Source organism: Carettochelys insculpta, chromosome 1 (assembly GCF_033958435.1).
Source record: "Carettochelys insculpta isolate YL-2023 chromosome 1, ASM3395843v1, whole genome shotgun sequence".
Lineage (NCBI taxonomy): Eukaryota > Metazoa > Chordata > Testudines > Carettochelyidae > Carettochelys > Carettochelys insculpta.
Genome location: NC_134137.1, coordinates 239,989,079 through 240,009,791, shown reverse-complemented (window position 1 = coordinate 240,009,791; position 20,713 = coordinate 239,989,079). Strand labels below are relative to the sequence as shown.

Sequence of the window (20,713 nt, the reverse complement as noted above, 5' to 3'; positions counted from 1 at the left end):
ATTTCTACCTTTGAAGGATTTATTGTACATTTCCATTCAACTATAATTATTAACTTTTCTGGCATCCTTGCCTCCTATTCTCCTTAAAGTCTTCTGAGACCATTTTATTGGAGGCTTAAGGAGCCTTTGGTGACTTTAAGGATTTCAGTGTCATTGCTTTTTGGGTCGTCTTCTTCTAACCCCTTCCTCCCTCTAAAGTGTGGTGTCATGGAACTAGTTTGTTTCTTATGATGCTTCCCTGGAGGAAGTTGAAGCCCGCACTTAGGAGATCTTTAATGGCTGCAGGATCAGGCCGCCTCTGGGGATGGGTGCTCCTTCCTTGTAATCCATTGTTGAAGAGAATTGAAAGAGAATGGGGGTCTCTCAATACACTTGCCAAGGAACTGGAGCTATGGGGGAGCAATGCTTACTCAAGCTGGGGAGAGGATGGAGAGCACTCCCTTTGTTCATTGAATTAGTGTACTACTTGTCTCTTACATTAACATGTGTTTGTACCCTGTTGGAGGACTTGCTCCCTTTCCCCTATTTCATCGTTTTGAATTAGCATCTTAGCAGCACTTAAACAAATAGCTATTCCAGATTTTCTCCAAGCAATGGCTAATGATGTTGTTAGGGTTCCCTTTGGAAAGGAAACATTTAAAATGAGTCTTTCATCTGATTAATAGCTGGAGGCTGTGAAACATGGGCAGAAAATGTGCCAACCACAGAAGACTGGCAGGAGAGGGCACGGGGAAGTGTTAGCAATGGAAAAGTTAATTGGTTAAAAAAATTCAAAGACCTGGGGCTTCCCTTTCACATGGCTGTGGGAGCAAGTCTTCCACTACTTTGAGTCAAAAACCTGTCTCTTGAGTCCAGCATTAATATGGAAAAAGTTCAATGAACTTTGTTGATGCTAATTTGACCACGTTAATTCTTGTTGCTGCTATTGAAGGAATCAGGATTTGATGACTGGTTCAGTTTCTAAAAAAGGAAACTGACACTGATCTCTGTCAGTTGTTTAACTGGCCACTCAGGTGACTTAGCTGAATTTACCTTGTCATCCTTTTCTATTTAAAGGTGATTCTTTTGGTGCTCAGGGAAAATTACTTCACTCAAATACTGATGACCAGCAATCAGAAGGAAACAAACGTGTTTCCATCCCTGTTTCCTGTACCATTCCAAGTTGTTTTGTTACAGGAATAATTTATCCATAGGAAGGTTTCTGTTTGGGATGCCTGACTTTGTGTTCAGCACTGTGTGCTACCGATAAGTACATGCCTGTAGGATGCGCTGCAGCAGCAGCAATGGGCTGTCACTCAACAATCAACTAACCACACTGCAGTACTTCTCAAAAGTGCCCTTCATTAGTGGGTACGTGCAGCACAGAGGGAAACTACCTGGTTTCAGAGCTTGCTGTTCCTAGCACACTGTGGTTTTCTTGTTTAGGTGGATATCAAGCAGCCTCTTAGAAATGAAACCAACATTGAAGTCCTGAAGTCCGGGCGCTATTACATTCTCTTGCTGGGCAAAGGAATGGCTGTAACTTGGGATCTGGCCATGGGTGTCTCTGTTATCTTGAAAGAACATTTCAGAGTAAGTACCATTTTACATTACTTTTCTTTCTCTCTAGGACAGTGCTTATCGAGACACACTAAGAATCATGTAAAGCATTAGGCCCTCTCTCTAAAAACTAAAGGGCTTTCTTACTAATACACTATTGGTTAACATTTTTCTCCAGTGGTTCAACACTAAGGATTCAGTTATCTTTGTCAGTAATTCAGCCACGCTGGGAAGGGAGAAGGAGGAGGAGCGTTTAGGCATCGTGCGCTCAGTGCGTTGAGCTGAAAGGGGCAGTTTACTTTGGGAGCTGGAGGGAATGCATTGCTGATCAGGCTTTGCTAGTGCTCCCCACAGTGCAGTGACCCTCTTGGACAGCAGAAGTTAAATTCATGAATTGCCCAGACGCACTCCCTGTAGAGTCAGTCAGAACAGGCAGTGAGAGCCTGTGTCCCTTTCTTATTGCTGGGGGTACAAATTACTCCTGCTGCTCTCTGTGTTGGTATGGTGGGAATGGGGGCTCAAGGCCTTTGCCTGCAGTAGTGCACCTATAAGGTATGAGGCATAGGTTAGTCATGTGTTCCCTCTAATTTTTTTCCATCTATGTGCAAAATAAATTTTGTTATGTGCACTAAGGCATAGAAACACATGCTGGCTGCTGCAAGTGCTGTGGGTGCTCTGCTACTTAGATAGGTGGTATTTGAGCTGCTCCCGGGCGGTCACTCAACTGTCCAGCTTACAGGGAACATTGGTTTAGTCTTGCATCTATTGTGCACAAGAATAAAAAGACTGCAAGTTAGTTTAAAGGTAGAAGATTTATATGTTTGTGTTTCTTTCCGTCTAAGGATCAAGTGTGTGGTCTGTGTGGGAATTTTGATGGCATCCAAAACAATGATTTGACCAGCAGCAATAAGCATCTTGAAGTGGATCCAATTGACTTTGGGAATTCCTGGAAAGTCAGTCCACATTGCGCTGATGTCAGAAAGGTGACTGTGAAAACTGTTTACCTAATGGCTACTACGTTAATTAGGGAGTGCTGAACAGCTTTGGAGGAAAACAGACTAACTAACCCCTTTCCAGAATTCACACCCAACTGAAATATTTTCTGAGCTCTGATGAAAGTTCAGTTAACCACTTTACATTTTCTAAGACCTCTGTGTTCCTTGCATTTGGACAAATGTTCAAACAGCCGAATCGTGTGACAGAGGCTGTTCTCACAGCATGCCAGCTCAGATGCAGGAGACCCAGCTATAAATGGAAATGTTATGTGAGAGTTTGAATTCTCAGCATTTCTAACTGCTTTTCCAGAAAGGAAAAGTTCAGATAAGCCTCTGGTTTCCCATCATCCAAACCTTCACAGTCTGTCCATTTTGAGCATTTGCTAGCCCTTGGTGGTTTTCAGTGTTTTTTCATCTTTTCTGAACTGCATACTCACCACTAGATTCCTATGATCTTTGCAAGGTGTTTTTTGTAAGATGAAGAGGGATTTAAAGTCCAAGATGCATTTGAGTATCACAAGTTAAGAAGGTTCCTAGTAAATAAAGTGCATGGGGGCATGGGATTCAGAAATAGGAGTCTGCTATTAGGAGTTGGATTGAGGAAAATTTATCATGATTAAATGATTATGCTAAAAAGAGAACTCTGATGGGAAAGGGAGAGAGGGCAAAGCCATGGGCATTGAATTGGTCATAATAAGAATTTGCAGATTCTTAGGAATTTGGGGGTCTACTCTTTTTTTTTTTGTTTTTCTCCTTGAAGTCAGTGGGAGTTTTGCCATTGTCTGCAGTGGGAGCAGGACTGGACTTGCATTAACATCTTAAGATAACTAATGACTTACAATTGGCTATGCTAAAAGTAAGCATCCTGTGTGTATGTGTCATTACATGAGGCACCTAGACAAGGCAAGCTGCAGGTGTGACACCATGGCTTGAACCTGGGCACCATCATAGTATGTGAATGGGTTTCCAAGCACACTAAGAACAGGCTCCCTTTAAAGTCTGCCAAATTCAAAGTCACCCGTTCCCCAGATCCTAGTTCTCTCTCCTCATTCTCTCAAAATGGTTCTGCAACCCAATGCCACCTTCATTTGCTGCAGGCTGCCTATCTCCTCAATCTCCTCTGCCCATTGGTAGCTTTGCCTTTTGTCTTTCTCTTCTTTCCACCTCCAGTCCTGTCTTCTGGCTCTTGCCATGGTGTTTCCCAAGCAAATGGTTTCATAAAAACGCCTCATGTTAAGAGGTAGCCATATATACCTGATTAAGTAAAAATCATGATGTTCTAGAGTCAGGGCTAACATGATAATTTCTTCTTGTGTCTTGTAACATTAAGCTCCCACAGGGGCAGACTGTGGCTACTTCATTATGCAATGGCAACATAATGAAGCAAGTGATGGTGGAAACTTCATGCAGCATATTGACCAGTGAGCTCTTCAAAGAATGCAAAAAACTGGTAAGTATTTTGTCTTCCATTCCTAGATGGACGGTGCTTACAGTGCTTTCAGCTATATGACCTGCCAATCTGCTATTGCTTGTGACAGCATCTCAGATACTAAGATGAAAAAGGTGATGCTGACCGATTTCACATATCAGAGAGGTAGCCATGTTAGTCTGTAGCTTCGAGAACAACAAGAAGTCTTGTGGCAACTTACAGACTAACAGATATTATGGAGCATAAGCTTTTGAGGGCAGAGATCCGCTTCGCCAGATGCATGAGTGGTGAGGGGGTTCAGAGGGGTATTTAAAGAGTGGGGTCCCAGTAAAAGGGAGGGCCAGAGGTGATAAGGTCTGTTCAGCAAGGTGGAAATGGCCCAGTATCAATAGTACTTATCAAAAGAGTTAAAAACAAGTCAGATCAGACAGGGGGATGTGAGCCTTTGTCCCCATTAGACTCTAACAAAGGCTCACATCCCCCGTCTGATCTGACTTGTTTTTTCCTCTTTTGATAAGTACTATTGATACTGGGCCATTTGTACCTTGCTGAACAGACCTTGCCAGCTCTGGCCCTCCCTTTTACTGGGACCCCACTCTTTAAATACCCCTCTGAAACCACCCCCCTACACATGCATCTGATGAAGTGGGTCTTTGCCCATGAAAGCTTATGCTCCAAAATATCCGTTAGTCTATAAGGTGCCACAAGACTTCTCATTTCACATAGGAACCAGCTGAGACAGTTTGTCTATTCTGGTATCCCATTGCTGAGACTGGCCGCTACTAGATGTTACTGAGGAAGGTGCAAGTGACATTCCTGGTGGACTGTTCACTGAATAACAGGCCCATGGAGGAAATTTCACCTTAGCCCTCTGGCAGTTAGTTGACATCTGTCCTTGTTGTATGTGGATTTATGTCTTAGCACAAAAACACAACAGCAAAGCCAAATACCTCACCTCCACGACTAGAACACCCTGATTTAATTAAGTGCTGGATGTTCTCTCTATCTATATAGGTGTTTGTTTTTTCTTGAAACCTACTGAGCTCTTTGTCTTCTGGATATATTGCAGCAATGGATGAATTGTGCACCATGCAAACAATCCTTTCCTTTTATCAGTTATGTATCCTTTGCTTTTGTTTCACTGGATGTCCTCTCAATCATATATTCTGTGAGACAATATACAGGAACATCTCATTTGCTACTTCTAATGTTCATCATGTTCTCATAAGGTAGATTTTTTATTATCTCCGTTGTGTATTAAACAGGTCACGTGAACTTCAGTCTCTTCTTATACAGATTTTTTCCCCCCATGTCTTATCATTTTGGGTGCTAGTCTTTGAATTCTGTCTGTTCCCACTGAAACTTTTTGAAGCGGGGTAAAGAAAACTGCACCCAGTATTTCAGGGGAGGGCATAACACTCATTTGGAAAAGACACTATAATATTTTTCATTTAATCAAGCTAATACAATCAATTAATTGGAAGCAAAATTTAATTTTTGCCTCCCCAGTGGTTTTTAATATGATGGATGGTGAAATCACTTGGGCCTGACCCAAATCCCAGGGAAATCAATGTAAGTCTTTCCATTGATTTCATTGGACTTTGAATCAACATCCCACCCCCCACCTTTGTTTTCTTTCTTCCACACAATAACTAGAAGTATATACAAAAGAAGGTCAGGGAGTGAAATCTCTGGTCCCTTTCATTATTGTGATATTTAATCTGTTAAGCAGCAGGAACCGCTAAGCTTTGTCAGTTGAAAAGGAAGAATCCTCATGAATACAGGTGTGGGTCACTTGCCAGATTTGTTGGGTACAGATCACTTAAGCATTTCCCTGCCATTGCAACAGCCTGGGGCACTGATGCACTTTGGTCCCTCCTACTCTGTGCCTGAGGCACAATGAATTTAGTCTCCTGAGGGCTGTAATACTTTGGTGGTTTTTTGGTTGTTGGGTTTTGTGTGTGGGTGCCAGGAGGTGTTGATGGCCTGTGAGGTACAGCTGGTCACACTAGATCAACTGCTTGTGGCCTTAAGCTCTGACTTATGTTTAGAAATTAGAAGCTTTATGTTTCACTAAAGGGCCTGATTCTCACCTATGCACAGGGCTCTTTATATTTCTGTGACAGTGTGCAATTCACATCTATCCTGGGGCCTTGTTACGCTGTTAGAGAGGGATGGAAGGGCCTTAGTGTGGAAAAGAATCAGGTCCAAAATGTTTAAATATGCCTCTGTGTTTCTCACCATTTAATGCTTCCTAGAAACTGTAGACTTTGCTTGAAGGGTTGGTTATGTTTTATGACCTTGGGCAGAGCCATCCCATTGATAGGACAAGGTGGGGCAGCCTTACCAAGTCTTGCACTTTTGGAGGACCCGCAGTGACCACTCCAGTTGTCTTATAGATGTGGGGAGGAAAATTACCTGGAGCAGAGTGTGAATGGTAGGCGTGGGAGGCCACAGCAGCTGTAGGCGGTTGCTTCCCCTCGGTCTCCACCACCACATTCACCATACCGAGAATTGGGGCTCATTGGGCCAGGAGGATGTGACAAAGTGCTGTGTGGGGGGAGATGGAGGCAGGGAAGTAACCCCTTACGCGGCGGCTGCTGCTCCTGCTCTCTGCTGCCTGCCCCCCTCCCACGTAATCCTCAGACAGGCTGGTTATAGAGGGGGTCGGGATAACGGTGGAGTGGGTGGGGGGAAGTTGCCTCGGGCTCCACGCTTGGGCAGTGGTGTGGGAAGAGGGCTGGCCTGGGCCCTGCCTCCCCAGCTCAGGATGGTCCTGACCTTTGGTGTCGTCATACTTCCATTCATGTCAGGGAATGGCCTCTAGTGATTTCAGTGGAAGTCAGATGGGCAAGTCTGTCTAGAGGCACAAGAGGCATAGAATCATAGAAGAGTAGGACTGGAAGGGACCTCGAGAGGCCATCGAGTCCAGCCCCCTGCCCTCATGGCAGGACCAAGCACTTTCTAGACCATCCCTGAAAGCCATCTATCTAACCTCTTCTTAAATATCTCCAGTGATGGAGATTCTACCACCTCCCTTGGCAATTCGTTCCAGTGTTTGATCACCCTGACAGTTAGGAACTTTTTCCTAATGTCCAACCTGAACCTCCCCTGCTGCAATTTAAGTCCATTGCCTCTTGTTCTATCCTCGGAGGCAAGGAAGAACAAGTTCCCTCCCTCTGCCTTATGACACCCTTTTAGATACCTGAAAACTGCTATCATGTCCCCCCTCTATCTTCTTTTTTCGAAACTAAACAAGGCCAATTCTTTCAGCCTTTCTTCAAAGGTCATGTTCTCTAGACTTTTGATGATTCTTGTTGCTCTACTCTGGACCCTCTCCAATTTCTCCACATCCTTCCTGAACTGCGGTGCCCAGAACTGGACACAATACTCCAGCTGAGGCCTAACCAGTGCAGAGTAGAGCAGGAGAATGACTTCTCGTGTCTTGTTCACAACACACGAGAAGTGTGAAATGAATTCTTATTGTGTAACTCTTCCTTTAGGTTAATCCTGAGCCATATGTGGATATCTGCATGTATGATACTTGTACCTGTGAGTCCATTGGGGATTGCGCTTGTTTCTGTGATGCGATCGCTGCCTATGCCCATATCTGTGCACAAAAAGGTGCAGTTGTTCACTGGAGATCATCAACTCTGTGTCGTAAGTACCAGACAGCTGAGTGATGTCCCTGGTAATGGCTTGGCAGGAGTTACTGCAGTAAGGAAAACCAAAGACTTGCTAGCTTCAGTCAGCTGATGGCTGAATATATGGCCAACCACTGGTCTTTCTATAATAAATTACTCTTCTACCTGGGATCCCACAGCCATTGTGAATGCCCATCTGAAATGACCTTTCTCACTGGTTCTTCTTATTGATTAGCACAAAGTTGTGAGGATCTGAACAAGCGTGAGTTGGAGTATCAGTGTGAATGGAGATACAACAGCTGTGGACCTGCCTGCCCTATATCGTGCCAGCACTTTGAACCTCTGGCATGTCCTCTGCAATGTGTAGAAGGATGCCATGTGCACTGTCCTGAAGGTAAGCCCGCTGTCTTCTTTACATAGTGAATTGACATTTCCTGCTCAGGTCTTGGCACCCACCAGTACTGTTGTACATTTTGTTTTCCTGGATGTCTGCTTGCAATGTTTTATTTAGAACTGGAAATCTGCAGATTTGCAAGACTGAGGGCAGTGAAAAATTTCATATGCAAAAGTTAAATCTTTAATTATCTTATTGTTGTGCTAACCTCCATATTTCTATCAAGGTAAAAGTTGTGACCAGATGTCCCACTTTAGTAGGCTTAGCCTGGTTTTCTGGAGCTATCCTGAATAAGTATATTGAATTTTTGGTCATATCTCAGTGGAATCCTAAGGCATCTCACCTGGACTTAACTTGCTGTGTCCCATCTTGCTCCTATTTTCTGTGCTTCTTCACTGGGGCTTTTGATGCTTTTTCATTAGCAAGAAACCACCATATCCACATTTTAGCTGTTGTGAGTCAGAAAAAGGAGTGACATGCACTCTTGGGTTAGAACAGTAAGTGCATCGGGGCCATGGGGGCACTGGCTGGACATTAGGGAAGAGAGAGAAACATTGCGGACAGAAACAGCAGAGCCATTACAAGAGGGCAGAGCAGGGAGTCGGGGAGGAAGATGGGAGGGGAAGGGGAGCAAAGGAGGCAGGGAGCAGGAGTAGAAATCAATGGAAGGAAGGGAGAATAAAGAAGAGGAAGAAAGATAAAAGAGGAGTGGAGAGGGAAAGTGAGGAAAAATGCAGTGAGTAGAATGTGAGAGAAATGAGAACAACAAGGCAGAGGAGGAAGCTTTGTTTTGCAGGACCATCAACCACAAAACCAGTCCAGCCCCCTGCTCCCATGGCTCCTCTTTCTCACAGAACAGAGCTACCAATCCAGGGAGAAGTGGGAGCTGAATCCACTGGGTCAGTGGTTCCCAACCTGGGGTCGGCGAGGGTGTTGCAGGGGGTGTGGGGGAGGGGGAAGATAAATAAGTTGCAATGATAATTTTTATTTAAAACTCATTTTCTAGGTTATGATCAATTATTAATTGTAAATTAAATATCCTCCAATAACACTATTAACTGCTGCTGAAAAATCTATGTTGAGGTTTCCTTTTTCATTGATGACGTGTACATTGCAGCTAGAATTGCCTTTGATGAGAGTCCATGAATGGCTGGGGTCCACACTTGTGAAAAAGTTGGAAAGCACTGCATTAGGTACATCTTAATGTAGTTTGGCATTTAGCACTTAAATACTAGGGCAGGTCCACACCACTGCTTAAATTGATCTAATTTTAATATTCAGGGTTTTGAAAAAGACCCTCACCAAACAGTACAAGTTACAATGACCTAAGCACTGTCCATGCTGTGCTACCAGCCACAGACATTCTCCTGCCAACATAGCTTCCACCTGTCACAGAGCTGGAGTAAGTATGCTGAGGGGAGAGTGCTCTCTCATTGGCATACAGCATCTTCACCAGCCGTGCTACAGTGGCAGAGCTGCATTGGTTCAGCTGTGCCAATGCAGTATTTCGAGGGTAGGCCTGCTCGGAGAGTGACAGATGCCCTAGTTATACCTGTGGGCTGGATCCACACTACAGTGATGGGTTGCCAGAAGTTACTGTCAGGAGAGATCTGCTGGAAAAACTTCTGTTGACAGATCATATTCACCATACAAAAGCAGATTGGAAAAGTGACAGAACAGCCAAATGGAAGCTCAGCAAATGGGGATGGCTGATGAACCAGAAGACCCATCTATTAACAAATGGATCCCTGGAGCACCTATACAGCTTTTTTGTCACAGAAACAACCGACAAAAGTGTTCTTCTTCATCCCAAAGGGGCAGAACGCTGTTGGCAGAAGTGCCGAGTTTTGTGTATAGATGCACCACGGGTTTTGTCAACAAAACCCTCTCGTGTAGATGTAGCCAAGATGACTAGTCAGAGTTGGGGGGTAAAGTTATAAGCCAGCCTCCAAGGATGCAGTGAAAAAATGCCCCCAAGGACCAAAAAAATCAGTAATGTGAATGCAAAAGAATAAATGCCATTTTCTACTGGCAGACCTGGTTTTCAGTCTAAAAATATATTCACCCGGTGTGTAGTATGAGCTTCTACATATAATACACACCAGTGTTAGCATTTTTATGGACGTATTCTAAATACTATGGAAGAAAATAAAGATTTACTCTGTCGAACAAAGAGCTAGCTTAATATGGTAAGAACTTTTGAGCCCAAACCAAATACCATTGCTCTTGTCACATTTTAAAGCTGCTAAATATGACAATCAGCTAAACATCTGCTTAGCAACTTCTGAAACCCTGCTATGTTGTTTTATAACAGAAAAAATACTCGATGAATTATCCCAGTCATGTGTTAATCCAGAAGACTGTCCTGTTTGTATATTAGAAGGTGCCAGGATCCCCCATGGAAAGAAGGTTGTTTTGAACAAAGATGATCATGAACATTGTCGGTCCTGGTAAGTTATAGATTTTTATTCAACGTGAGTGTCTTTTATGGGGGCAGAGGTAAATTTCATTTCCATGAATATACTGTGGATATAGTTTTGAATTTACTATTGTGGACCTGAATATATCATCATTTTTCATATACAGTAGTTCATGAAATTTTCATAGATGACTAAGGGTGTTAGGTGTACAAACTTTATTGAAATTCAGTGGGAATGCGGTATCTAACGCCATGTGCCTGCTTTGAAAAACCTAGCCCAACTCCACAAGTGATCTTGTTCACTCCATTTTTGGAATAGGGTGCTGTTCACCATGAGTATCAGAATCTGTACCTATACTGATACTTTAACATGCTATATAAAGTTAAGCATATGATTGTGTGGACTGTGTCGAACTACACTGAGACTGTTCATTGTTGGAAGGTTAAGCTGCGTAATTTGAAGAGTAGTTTCCCCAAGATTTACAGAAGAGTTTGCCCGATGCTGTAAGTATTTGCATCTGGGCATTATGAAGTCCAGCGGTTTTCAACCTCTTTTATACCTATTTAGTCGCGTGAGGGCTGTATGTTGAGGCTGGGGATGGTGGATTTGGAGAACAGAAAGGGGCTGCCAGTATGGGGCAGCCTCTGGGCTGGGACAGGTGTATACGGAATGGGGTTGGGCCATGGCTTACCTCCAGTGTTTCCCAGCCAGCAAGGGTGCTTAGGCAGGCTTCCTTCCTGTCCTATTACTGTGGACCATGCAGTGCCCTGGAAGAAGTAAGCAAATGGCCTGGCTTCTAGGCACAGGCATGCAAGCAGCTCTGTGCTCTGCTGTCATCCATAAGCACTACTTCTAGCCAGTTATCAGCCAAAGGGAGTGCAGAGGTGGTGCTCAAAACAGAGGCATCATGCAGAATCCTGTACTCCCCCTCATCTAGGAGCCAGGCCTGCTGCTGCCTGCTTCCAGGGTGCAGTAAGCTCTGTGGTACCAGGACTAGCAGGAGGGTGTCCTTAGGAGCCCTGCTGCTCACCTGGCCACTCTTCAGCAAGGCAACCCAGTACCTGACATTCCATGATGCAGTACTAGGTCCCAACCTGTAGGTTTGAAACCACCGATGCAGTCAAAGGGAATGTGCGTGGCAATGCATGCACTGTGCAGAATCAGGGCCTTAAATTGCTTTGGCCAAGGAACTCATTATTTTTGTGTCCTGTACAAGAGCAAGGTGTGTAATAATGTGGCATCCTTCAGATGCCCAGACCTCTAATGGATAGAAACCTCTGTTACTCAGGTGTAGCGCTGTACATATATGAAATCCGTCCATTAAGTAATTGGCCCACATTTAATAGAAATGGATATAAATCTGAAAAAAACTATGGCTCAAACTAAAACATTAGATCCAAACATCCTGAACATTTTTCAAGTTCAGACTGGGTATGAACTTTGAATCTCTGGCCTGTCTCTGGTGGTAACTAACTCTGTATTTTATAAACTCCATGGAATTAGTTCTGTTACGTTGATTAATTAAATAATGTATTTTCTTTTAACAGTAAAAATTGCAAGACCTGAATTCCATCAAAAGGTCAAAAATGCATCTACGTAAACCAGTTCCCTAATTTTCACAGTACTTAATAATAATTTATCTTTAATGTTGATACACTAAGCACTACTCACATAAGGTTTCAGAACATTATGTAAACTTACCTCACTAGGGAAACATCTTTGCATGTAGCTGTCACCTAATTTAGATGCCTACACCATCTGTACAAACAATAGAAAATATTGTACAAAAATTACTTTTATAGCAAATATCCAAAGGAACTTGGAATCTCATTCACAAAATATTACATTAGGATTAAAATAATAAATCATATATTACAATATGCTAAATGCCAAAGGGAGTTGTGTATTCTTCAATAAAGAAGGTAAAAGCAATGTAAAAGAGCACAGCCATGGGAGAGCTTTAATTTGGATGACATGTGCAAAGTGTTGTTTTGCCCTGAAAAATAGCATCTTCTTACTTCATAGACTGCTCATTGGATTGCTTTCATTAATGAAGAAAATAAGTGTTTACTGCCCATCTTTCTTGTTAGCACTGTGAAGCTGCCCATCCTTTCACACACTTCTTCCCCGGAATTGTTTACTATGTTTCAAATAGTTATGTTTATGCAGCCATGTTGAAGACAGCAAAGTTTCACAAGAGCCATTGAGGAAAGAATTTTGCTGGCCTAAGGAAGCTGGTGGTGATGTGAGAGGAGGAAAAAAAAATCCAGCTTGTGTCTCAGATCCCATGCTTGGAGTCTGTAGCTCTGACAGTTAAGACAAAGCAATTCTTTTACTTACAAACTGCACACGTTTGCTCCTAGAGTCATTGAAAGATGACAAAAGTAGAACCATGATTCAATTTTTAGATCAAATTTTCAGAGCAAAACCATGATTTAAAGAGTATGGACCAAATTCTGAGCTATCCTGCTGTAAATCCTAAGCAACTCCACTGAGGCTGTTTTGTCCAGTGCTGTAACTAGCTAATTTTGCACCTGAGACAAGAATATAAAATTGCGCCCCCTTGTGTTTATATATTCATAGTAGTTATTTTGTAGTAAAAGGGAAAATACATACATAACAGTAAGAAGTCCTGTGGCACCTTGTAGACTAACAGATATTTTGGAAAAGCTTTTGTGGGCAAAGACGAAGCAGGTATTTGCCCACAAAAGCTCATGCTCCAAAATATCTGTTAGCCTATAACGTGCTACAGGACTTCTTCTTGTTCTCGACGATGTAGACTAACACTCCCACCTCTCTGATAAATAACAGTAATAACACTTTTATTAAAACTATGATATTTGCATAAACAATAAATTAATTTTCTATATTTTTCTGCGCCCCCTCAGCTATGCACTTGAGGCAAGTGTCTCACTCGCCATACCCTTGTAATGGCACTGGTTTTGTCTTTGATCCCACACAGGGTAAACAGTTCTTATTGTGTGGAAGTGTGAGCTAGATGAGTGTCACTACTGCCTCTTAAAAGCAGGGAAAGAATGCTAGTAATGCCTCTAGAGTTCTATTGAACATACAGGTGATAGTTGCTCTAGAAGTAACTTGAGGGAAATTACAAAGGAGTTTTGAATTTGAAGATTGCTTGATTTCAGGTGCTGGTCTGTTTTGAGGTTTGGAATACTTTTATTTTTTGTCATGCTCTTTGGTTTATTGCTTCTATGTGAGTGAGTTTGGAGCAGCTATTCACCTATTTTTCATACGGTATGTCTATACTTACCGGGAGATCAACACAGTCAGGGCCAATCTTCTGGGGTTTGGTTTCACACAGCTCTTGGGGATGCACAAAACTGAATGATCAGGGCTCAAACCCTGTGCTGCTCATTATCATGAGTTTTTCCTGTCGACCTCTCTCCGTGAGGACATCCAGATAAGTCAATCCTAGATACATTTGATTCCAGCTATGCAATTGTTGTAGCTGGAATTGGATAACTAGGATCAACTTTCAGGTCTAGTGTAGACGTGTCCATAGTGGAGATTATTGGAGACACCTGCTCAGCGTATTCTGTGCATTATCAAATATCCTCAGTGTCTTATTAGCATCAATGGGGAAAGAATTTTGAAAATACTGTAGTTACAATGTTAGTAAATGTGAAACCAAACCAAGAACCTTTCAGTTACCCAGAGTCTTCAGAAAATCCTGATTTTTTTTTTCAATCTTTTCCAATGTCTTCTGGATTTCTGGAGGGACAAATGCTATTTTACGTATTTTTTTCCCTACTCTGTGTCTCATGCTATTTTAGGCTCAGTGTGCCTTATTTCATCAGGCCGAGCACAGAACAGATAGATTTTTGGCAGTGCAGGAGCTACTGAAGTCCTACTAAGGGATCACAGGCAGTCTCCTGCAAGGCTATAGACACAGGTGAAGGGCAGTAGATGGGAAAACTTATGGGGGAGAGAAAAAGGTGAAGAAAAAGAAGTAGAGAAGAAATGAATATCTGTGAAGAAAGTGTGTGTGTGAGGCAGGGGTGGAGAAGCCTAAAGAGGTGGGAAAAATGATAATGTTCCAGGGGAGGTGTGTCAAGGGAAAAAATGAAGGGAAGAAAAATAAGGAAGAGAGGGCAGTGCCAACTTTTCTGAGAAAAGACACTGGCTACGGCTACGCTAGCATTCCTCTTTTGAAAGAGGCATGCAAATAAGGGAAATTGTCCCTAATTTGCATTTTCAGATTTACATATCTGGCACTTCATTTGCATATTCTCCTTTCAAAAGAGCTTCTTTTCAAAGGAAAAAAAGCAGTGTCGATACAGATATTTTAAAAAATAAACCTTGTTTGTGAAAGAACCCTTATTCCTAAAAAAGAAAATTTGAAAATTAGGCAAATGAGGCACCTGACATGTAAATCTGACCCTCATTTGCATTTTTGATTTTCCTCATTTGCATGCCTCTTTCAAAAGAGGAATGGTTGTATAGCTATAGCTACTGAGAGAAAGAGAGAGGAAAAGAACTGGAAGAATTTTAGTAAGGAAGAGAGAAAAAAACAAGATTTAAAAAAATAGAGAAAATCACATGTGGCAAAAGCTAAAGTCAAGATAATAAGAAAAAAACGTGTGTGAGAGGGAAGTCAGGTAAGACTAATAAAATGGCCTAAAATTCAGGAGAGTGCCCAGAGGGATCCAGGTGAATTCAGCCAGTTTCATGAGGACGATAGCAAAGGGTCATTAGGACTGAATGGTTTTCTATGGCTGAAACTTCAGTTTAAAATTACAGGTTTGAAGAAACCCATTAGATATGAGCTGCAGTCAAGAGGTGTTTGGTCTTCACTCTGGGGAAAAAGGGTGTGCTCTTAATTTGCAGTAGCTAACTTGAATGAACTAACTTGAGGTATAATCCTCATTCCGACACACCAGTGGGTATTTTTCACATGAATTAGCAGGTCAAGGGAAACCCTTGTCTCTTTCAAAGTCTTTAACTCAACATGGCAACTATGTCAAATTACAAACTGACTTGTCTTCGCTAGGGTTTTACCTCTAGTTAGTTCTTTCAAGTTGTGACTCTAGTGAGGAATATACACTTTTTCTTAGTGAATGTACAACCATAGGGTGTAAGCCAAATCTACTGATAATCTTCACCAGAACCAGAGCATACAAATCCTAGTGGCCTCAATGTAGCTTTCACACCAAAGTTATTTTGCGTCACATTTCCATGATATGAAGAACATTCAGCTACAGACAGCTCAGGAAGATGTTTATCTAATAAACTTAGTATTTTTTACATGCTTCCTGCATACATATATTCATGTATTTCCATTAGTAATGATTCCATTATTAGATAACCCAACAATGCTGCAGGGATATGGAGATTTTTCCCACTACGCTCATCCCTTGTTAAACAAGTACTTTATTTATGAGTACGTGCTTAAACGAGGGACATATTTACCTACCTTAGTTCACTCTACGAGTGAACTCCTGCTCCCACTAATATGAGTCCCCCACCCCATGGATCCAACCCCATAGTCTGACAGCCCTGCAGCCCCAACCCACTGCAGCCAGACCCCCTGCTGGCCCCACAGCCTGACCATCCCCTGCCCCTGGTGGCCCCGCAGCCCCAAACTGTGGTAGCCTGATGCCCCTGCCGGCCCCGTAGCCAGACCCGCCCTGCCCCGCAGCCCTAAACCGCAGTAGCCAGACCCCCTTACTGACCCCCCGCAGCCTAACCTTCCAGTGGCCAGACCCTGCTGCCACCTGTGACCCCCCACCCCTCCGCCATCTGTAACCCCCATTACCTGACCCAGCCCCACAGCCTGACCGCCCCGCAGCCTGCCACCTGTACCCCCTGCTGCCTGTAACCCCCCTGGCCTGACCCCCACCGGCCCCGTGGCCCCAAACTGTAGCAGCCAGGCCCCCCGCCGCCTGACCCCTGTGGCCCCACAGCCCCAAACAGCAGCAGCCAGACCCCCCTTATCATCTCTCAGCCAGATCCCCCTGCTGCCTGAGCCGCCGGCCCCAGACCATGGCAGCCTGAACCCCTCCAAACCCGCCACCAGATTTTAACCCTCCTTCCCACGCTCCACCCCAAACTACCCCCAGCCTTTAACCCTCCCCAACCCAAGGTTCACTCACCTTTCAAAAGCAGCACCACCTGCTGTCACTCCTTCCCTGAGTTAGAAGCCCTAGGAACTAATCAGAAACTTTTACTTGTAATTTAATAGGAATTTAGTGTCCCTCTTAGGATTTTCTGCCTACGAGCAGAAAGTTGGGAACCAGTTGTGCTTGTATAGCGAGGGATGTGTGTATGTGCAATTGGCCAGGTAGCACCATTGGTGTCAGTTATATTCTCTGGGAAGCAGCAAACAGAATACTAATCAAAGTAGGATATGGATCTTGGTAGTCAGTTGATACACTATGGCATGGGAATCATATATTCCTCCTGAATTGTTTTAATACTCATTTTTACGTGAGGTATAACTATATTAATTCTAGGGTGATTTATTTTTATTCATATCCATTTTACCTCTGGTTTTTGGTGATTCTTGCAGTTATTGTGAAGGAAAGAACTTAACATGTACTCCCTGTGAGTCATCAGAGGGAGAGGAAGTAGCCATTACTCCAACGCCAGTTGCTCCAGAGGATACAGATATAGATGTAGGGACACGTGTATACTCCTGCAGCAAAATGATGGACCTGGCCTTCCTGATGGATGGCTCCAATAAGCTCTTAGAAAAGGACTTTGAATTATTAAAAGCTTTCATAATTAGCATGATGGAAAAACTCCACATCTCCCAAAAGAAAATCAGAGTGTCTGTTCTGGAATATGGCACTGGTTCCAACATCTATCTTGGTCTCAAAGATATTAAAACACAATCTCAGATGAAGAAGATTGTCCAAAACATAAAATACACTGGTGGAGAAGTTGCCTCTGCCCCTGAAGTGCTCAAATATATTGTATTCCATGTGTTTGGAAAGGCCCCAAGGACAAATGCTGCCAGAATTGCTCTGTTATTGACAGCCAGCAAGTCTCCAGGAGAAATTCGGAGAATCCTCCCTCTTTTGAAAAAGAAGAAGATCATAGTAATGCCAGTAGGAATTGGACCATTTGTTAGTATGGAGCAAATCAAGCTAATTGAAAGGCAGCGGCCAGAAAACAAGGCCTTCATAATGAACAATGTGCAAGAGCTAATGGAGAACAAGGATGAAATAATCAATTACCTGTGTGATCTTGCACCTGACGTACCTGTTGTGTTAACAACTACTACTCAAAAGCCTATTACAGTTCCATCCCAGGCAATTTTCATGACAGTGCCCTATCAAGACTGGGAGTTCACAAGATCAACTATGACACCATTGCCAACTCAAAGACCAGTAATTTCCAAAGTGCTTGATATAGCTTTTGTTGTTGAAGGGTCTGAAAAAGTAGGAGAAGAGAACTTTAATCTAATCAAGGAGTTCATTGCTAAAGTTCTCAGAGAAATGGACATAGGAGAAGAAACCATTCATATTACTATTATACAGTACTCGTACACTGTCACAGTTGAGTATTCCTTCAAGGAACCACAGTCAAAGGAAAATATTATTGAGAATGTGAGGAAGATACAGTACCAAGGAGGGAATGCCACCAACACTGGAAATGCCCTCAACTATGTTTCTGAACACACATTTACCACAGACAATGGGGGTCGGGGAGAAGTGCCACACTTAGTGTACATGGTAACTGCAAACCCTGCCACTGATGTCATCTCTCGTGTTTCGGATGACATAAATGTGATCCCTATAGGTGTTAGTCCCAATGTGAACATTCAAGAGCTTGAGAAGATCAGTCAACACCACACACCAATAATCATAGACGGTTATAACAAACTTATTCGAGAAGCGCCCGACCTAGTGTTGAAAACATGCTGCTCAGGGCAATCCATGGTGCTACCGGGTAAGGTTGGATATATTTTCATTCTCTCTTTTTCATCACGCTTTTTCTGGAATAAAGGAGAGATTCAGTTTTGCATGTTGCTTTCCAAGTCTTCAGGATACCTCCTCTGCTTGTCACAACCCTGCCTTTCCTAGTATCAAGCACTGAGCTGTAGATGCCAGCCTTCCACTTAACAAGCCCCAGATGTCATTTGTTTCAAGAACACTGAGGGAGCAAGGCTGTCCCTACCAATATGCAAAATATGTCACTTGGTAAGTATGACAAAATTTGGGGCACCAAATTGTCCAGAATTTTGTGGGGCCTTACATGTCTGCTTGCTGCGATATGCAGTGTTGCAGGCTCTGGGGGCCATCCCTACCCCCAGGCTGGTCCCGCGATGGGCTGCTCCCAGTAGGGTCATCCCTTGGCGAAGGGGGGATGGGGGCGAGAAAATCCCTTGGTCTGTCCCTGCTCTGCCCCTAGTCTGCTCCTGTTGCACACCTGCTCTGCTCCAGTCTGCCTACACTCCACCCCTTTCCCTAAGCTCCACCTTTGCACCACTCTGTCCTCCCTCTTCCCATCCCTGTTGTACTCCTCCCTGCCCCCATTCCACTTCTTGTTCCAAGCCCCCTCCCCTGAGCAACACAGACTGGGGAGGATTAGCGTTGGGTTTGGCACCAGCAGCAGAGGTCAAGCCTGCCTCTCTACTCGCCTCTGGAAGTGGCCCTAGCTTGTTTCACTCTGTCAGCTCCTAATCACATCACTTTAGTTTAGTGTAGATTTGGCCTTAGTCTTTCTTATTTTGTTCCTTCATGATTGTGCTGTTCTTTTGTACTTTTCCTTAGCACTTTGTTCATGTTTTGACATTTTGTAGGATTCCGTTTTGGTTTTCAGGTCATTAAAAAACAGCTGATGGACCCGTATATACCTGATTTTTATCTGCTTGCCTATTAGAAGTTAAAATCGCTTCCTTCCTCTGCTTCTAGGGGTTTGATTATTTCACTGTGAAACTTCTTTGTGAATCATAAATATATAGAGCTGGAAGGGCTCTTAAGAGGTCATCTACTTCATCCCCTCACTGAGGTAGGATTAAATGTACCTGGGCCAGTGACAGACAACCTAGGCTAGTGAGGGAGTTGCATGACTGGCTCTCCTTCATCTCAGCGGGCCGCAAGATATTTGTAACGAAGACAGCCTCCTGGGATGTGGTAGTTTTCCTAACTGCACGTGCATGAGTTAAATTTGTGTGGCGTACGAATTGGATGTGGAGAGAATGCATGGTTCTCACAATCAATGTTGTGTGCAGTCCACATGCACCTCACTTCAGAGGCCCTTGCTTTATATGCACGTCACATTAGTAATATCGGTGGTGGGGGAAAAAAAACTCTGTCTGGAAACCAGCAGAATCTGGTAACCCTGTGTGTGAGCAACAGTAAACAAAATGGCTTGCGGGCTGCACATGTTACTCTGATGGGCTGCCTGTGGGCTGCAGGTTGCCAATCACTGGCCTATACCATACCTCATAGGTATTCTGTTAAAATCTAGTGATGAAGATTCCACACTCTCCCTATGTAACTTGTTCCAGTACTTGGCATCCCTTATTGTTAGAATGCTTTTTCCTAATATCTAACCTAAATACCCTGTACTGCAAACTAAACCAATTCCTACTTTTCCTACCCTTAGGGCTTGTCTACAGTCATGGCCAGGTCAATGTGCTGGTGGTGATTTTCTGGGGTTGATTTAGCACTGCTATTGATCTTGGTACTCCTCTAGGGAAGAGTAAGGAAAGCTGATGGGAGAGTTTCTCCCATCAACTTTGCACTGTGGGGACAACGTAGAAAATTGGTGCAAGGTACTTCAGCTGCAGCTACACAACTCACAGAGTTGGAGTTGCATATCTTACATCAATTTCTTCCCATAGTGTAGACCTGCCCTTAGTGGCATAGAGGACTGTTGATCACTGTACTATTTGCAACCTTTTGCATAAGACCTGTTACTATGTTCCACCTTCATTCTTTTCTTCTCCAGACAAAACATGCCCAGTTCTTTTAAACTCTTATCATTTTTGTTGCCGTCCTCCAGACTGTCTCAATATTTTGTCCACGTCTCTTCTGAAAGTGTGTTGTTCAAAAATGGACATGGAATACCACCTGAGACCTCATCTCTGCCAAATAAAGCAACATCTTAAAGTTTTGTTGGGTTTGGGAATGATCATGAGATGTTTTTCTTGGAGACCTAGGGAGCAAAGCTCTCATGTTGAATATATAGTCTAGGATGTTCTGACGTGGAAGATGTTGTTGCTTCTATCAGAAGAACTGCATTGCTGTTTTCCCACCCTCCATCTGCCTTCTGTCCTTTTGCTTCCATCTTTCTTGCCTTATTCAGCAGATACTTGGTAT

General features: G+C 43.3%; 1 protein-coding gene across 2 annotated transcripts in view; it reads left to right on the top strand.

The window, feature by feature from the left end:
- VWF (von Willebrand factor) overlaps positions 1-20,713 on the top strand; it is a 233,766-nt gene that overhangs the window by 116,080 nt on the left and 96,973 nt on the right. For both annotated transcript variants that reach the window (XM_075003060.1, XM_075003070.1), the window contains 7 exons: positions 1,426-1,572; positions 2,382-2,522; positions 3,865-3,984; positions 7,467-7,623; positions 7,843-8,001; positions 10,316-10,451; positions 16,951-18,335. In XM_075003060.1, the coding sequence (XP_074859161.1) occupies positions 1,426-1,572; positions 2,382-2,522; positions 3,865-3,984; positions 7,467-7,623; positions 7,843-8,001; positions 10,316-10,451; positions 16,951-18,335 (2,245 nt within the window). The remainder of the gene's footprint in view (positions 1-1,425; positions 1,573-2,381; positions 2,523-3,864; positions 3,985-7,466; positions 7,624-7,842; positions 8,002-10,315; positions 10,452-16,950; positions 18,336-20,713) is intronic.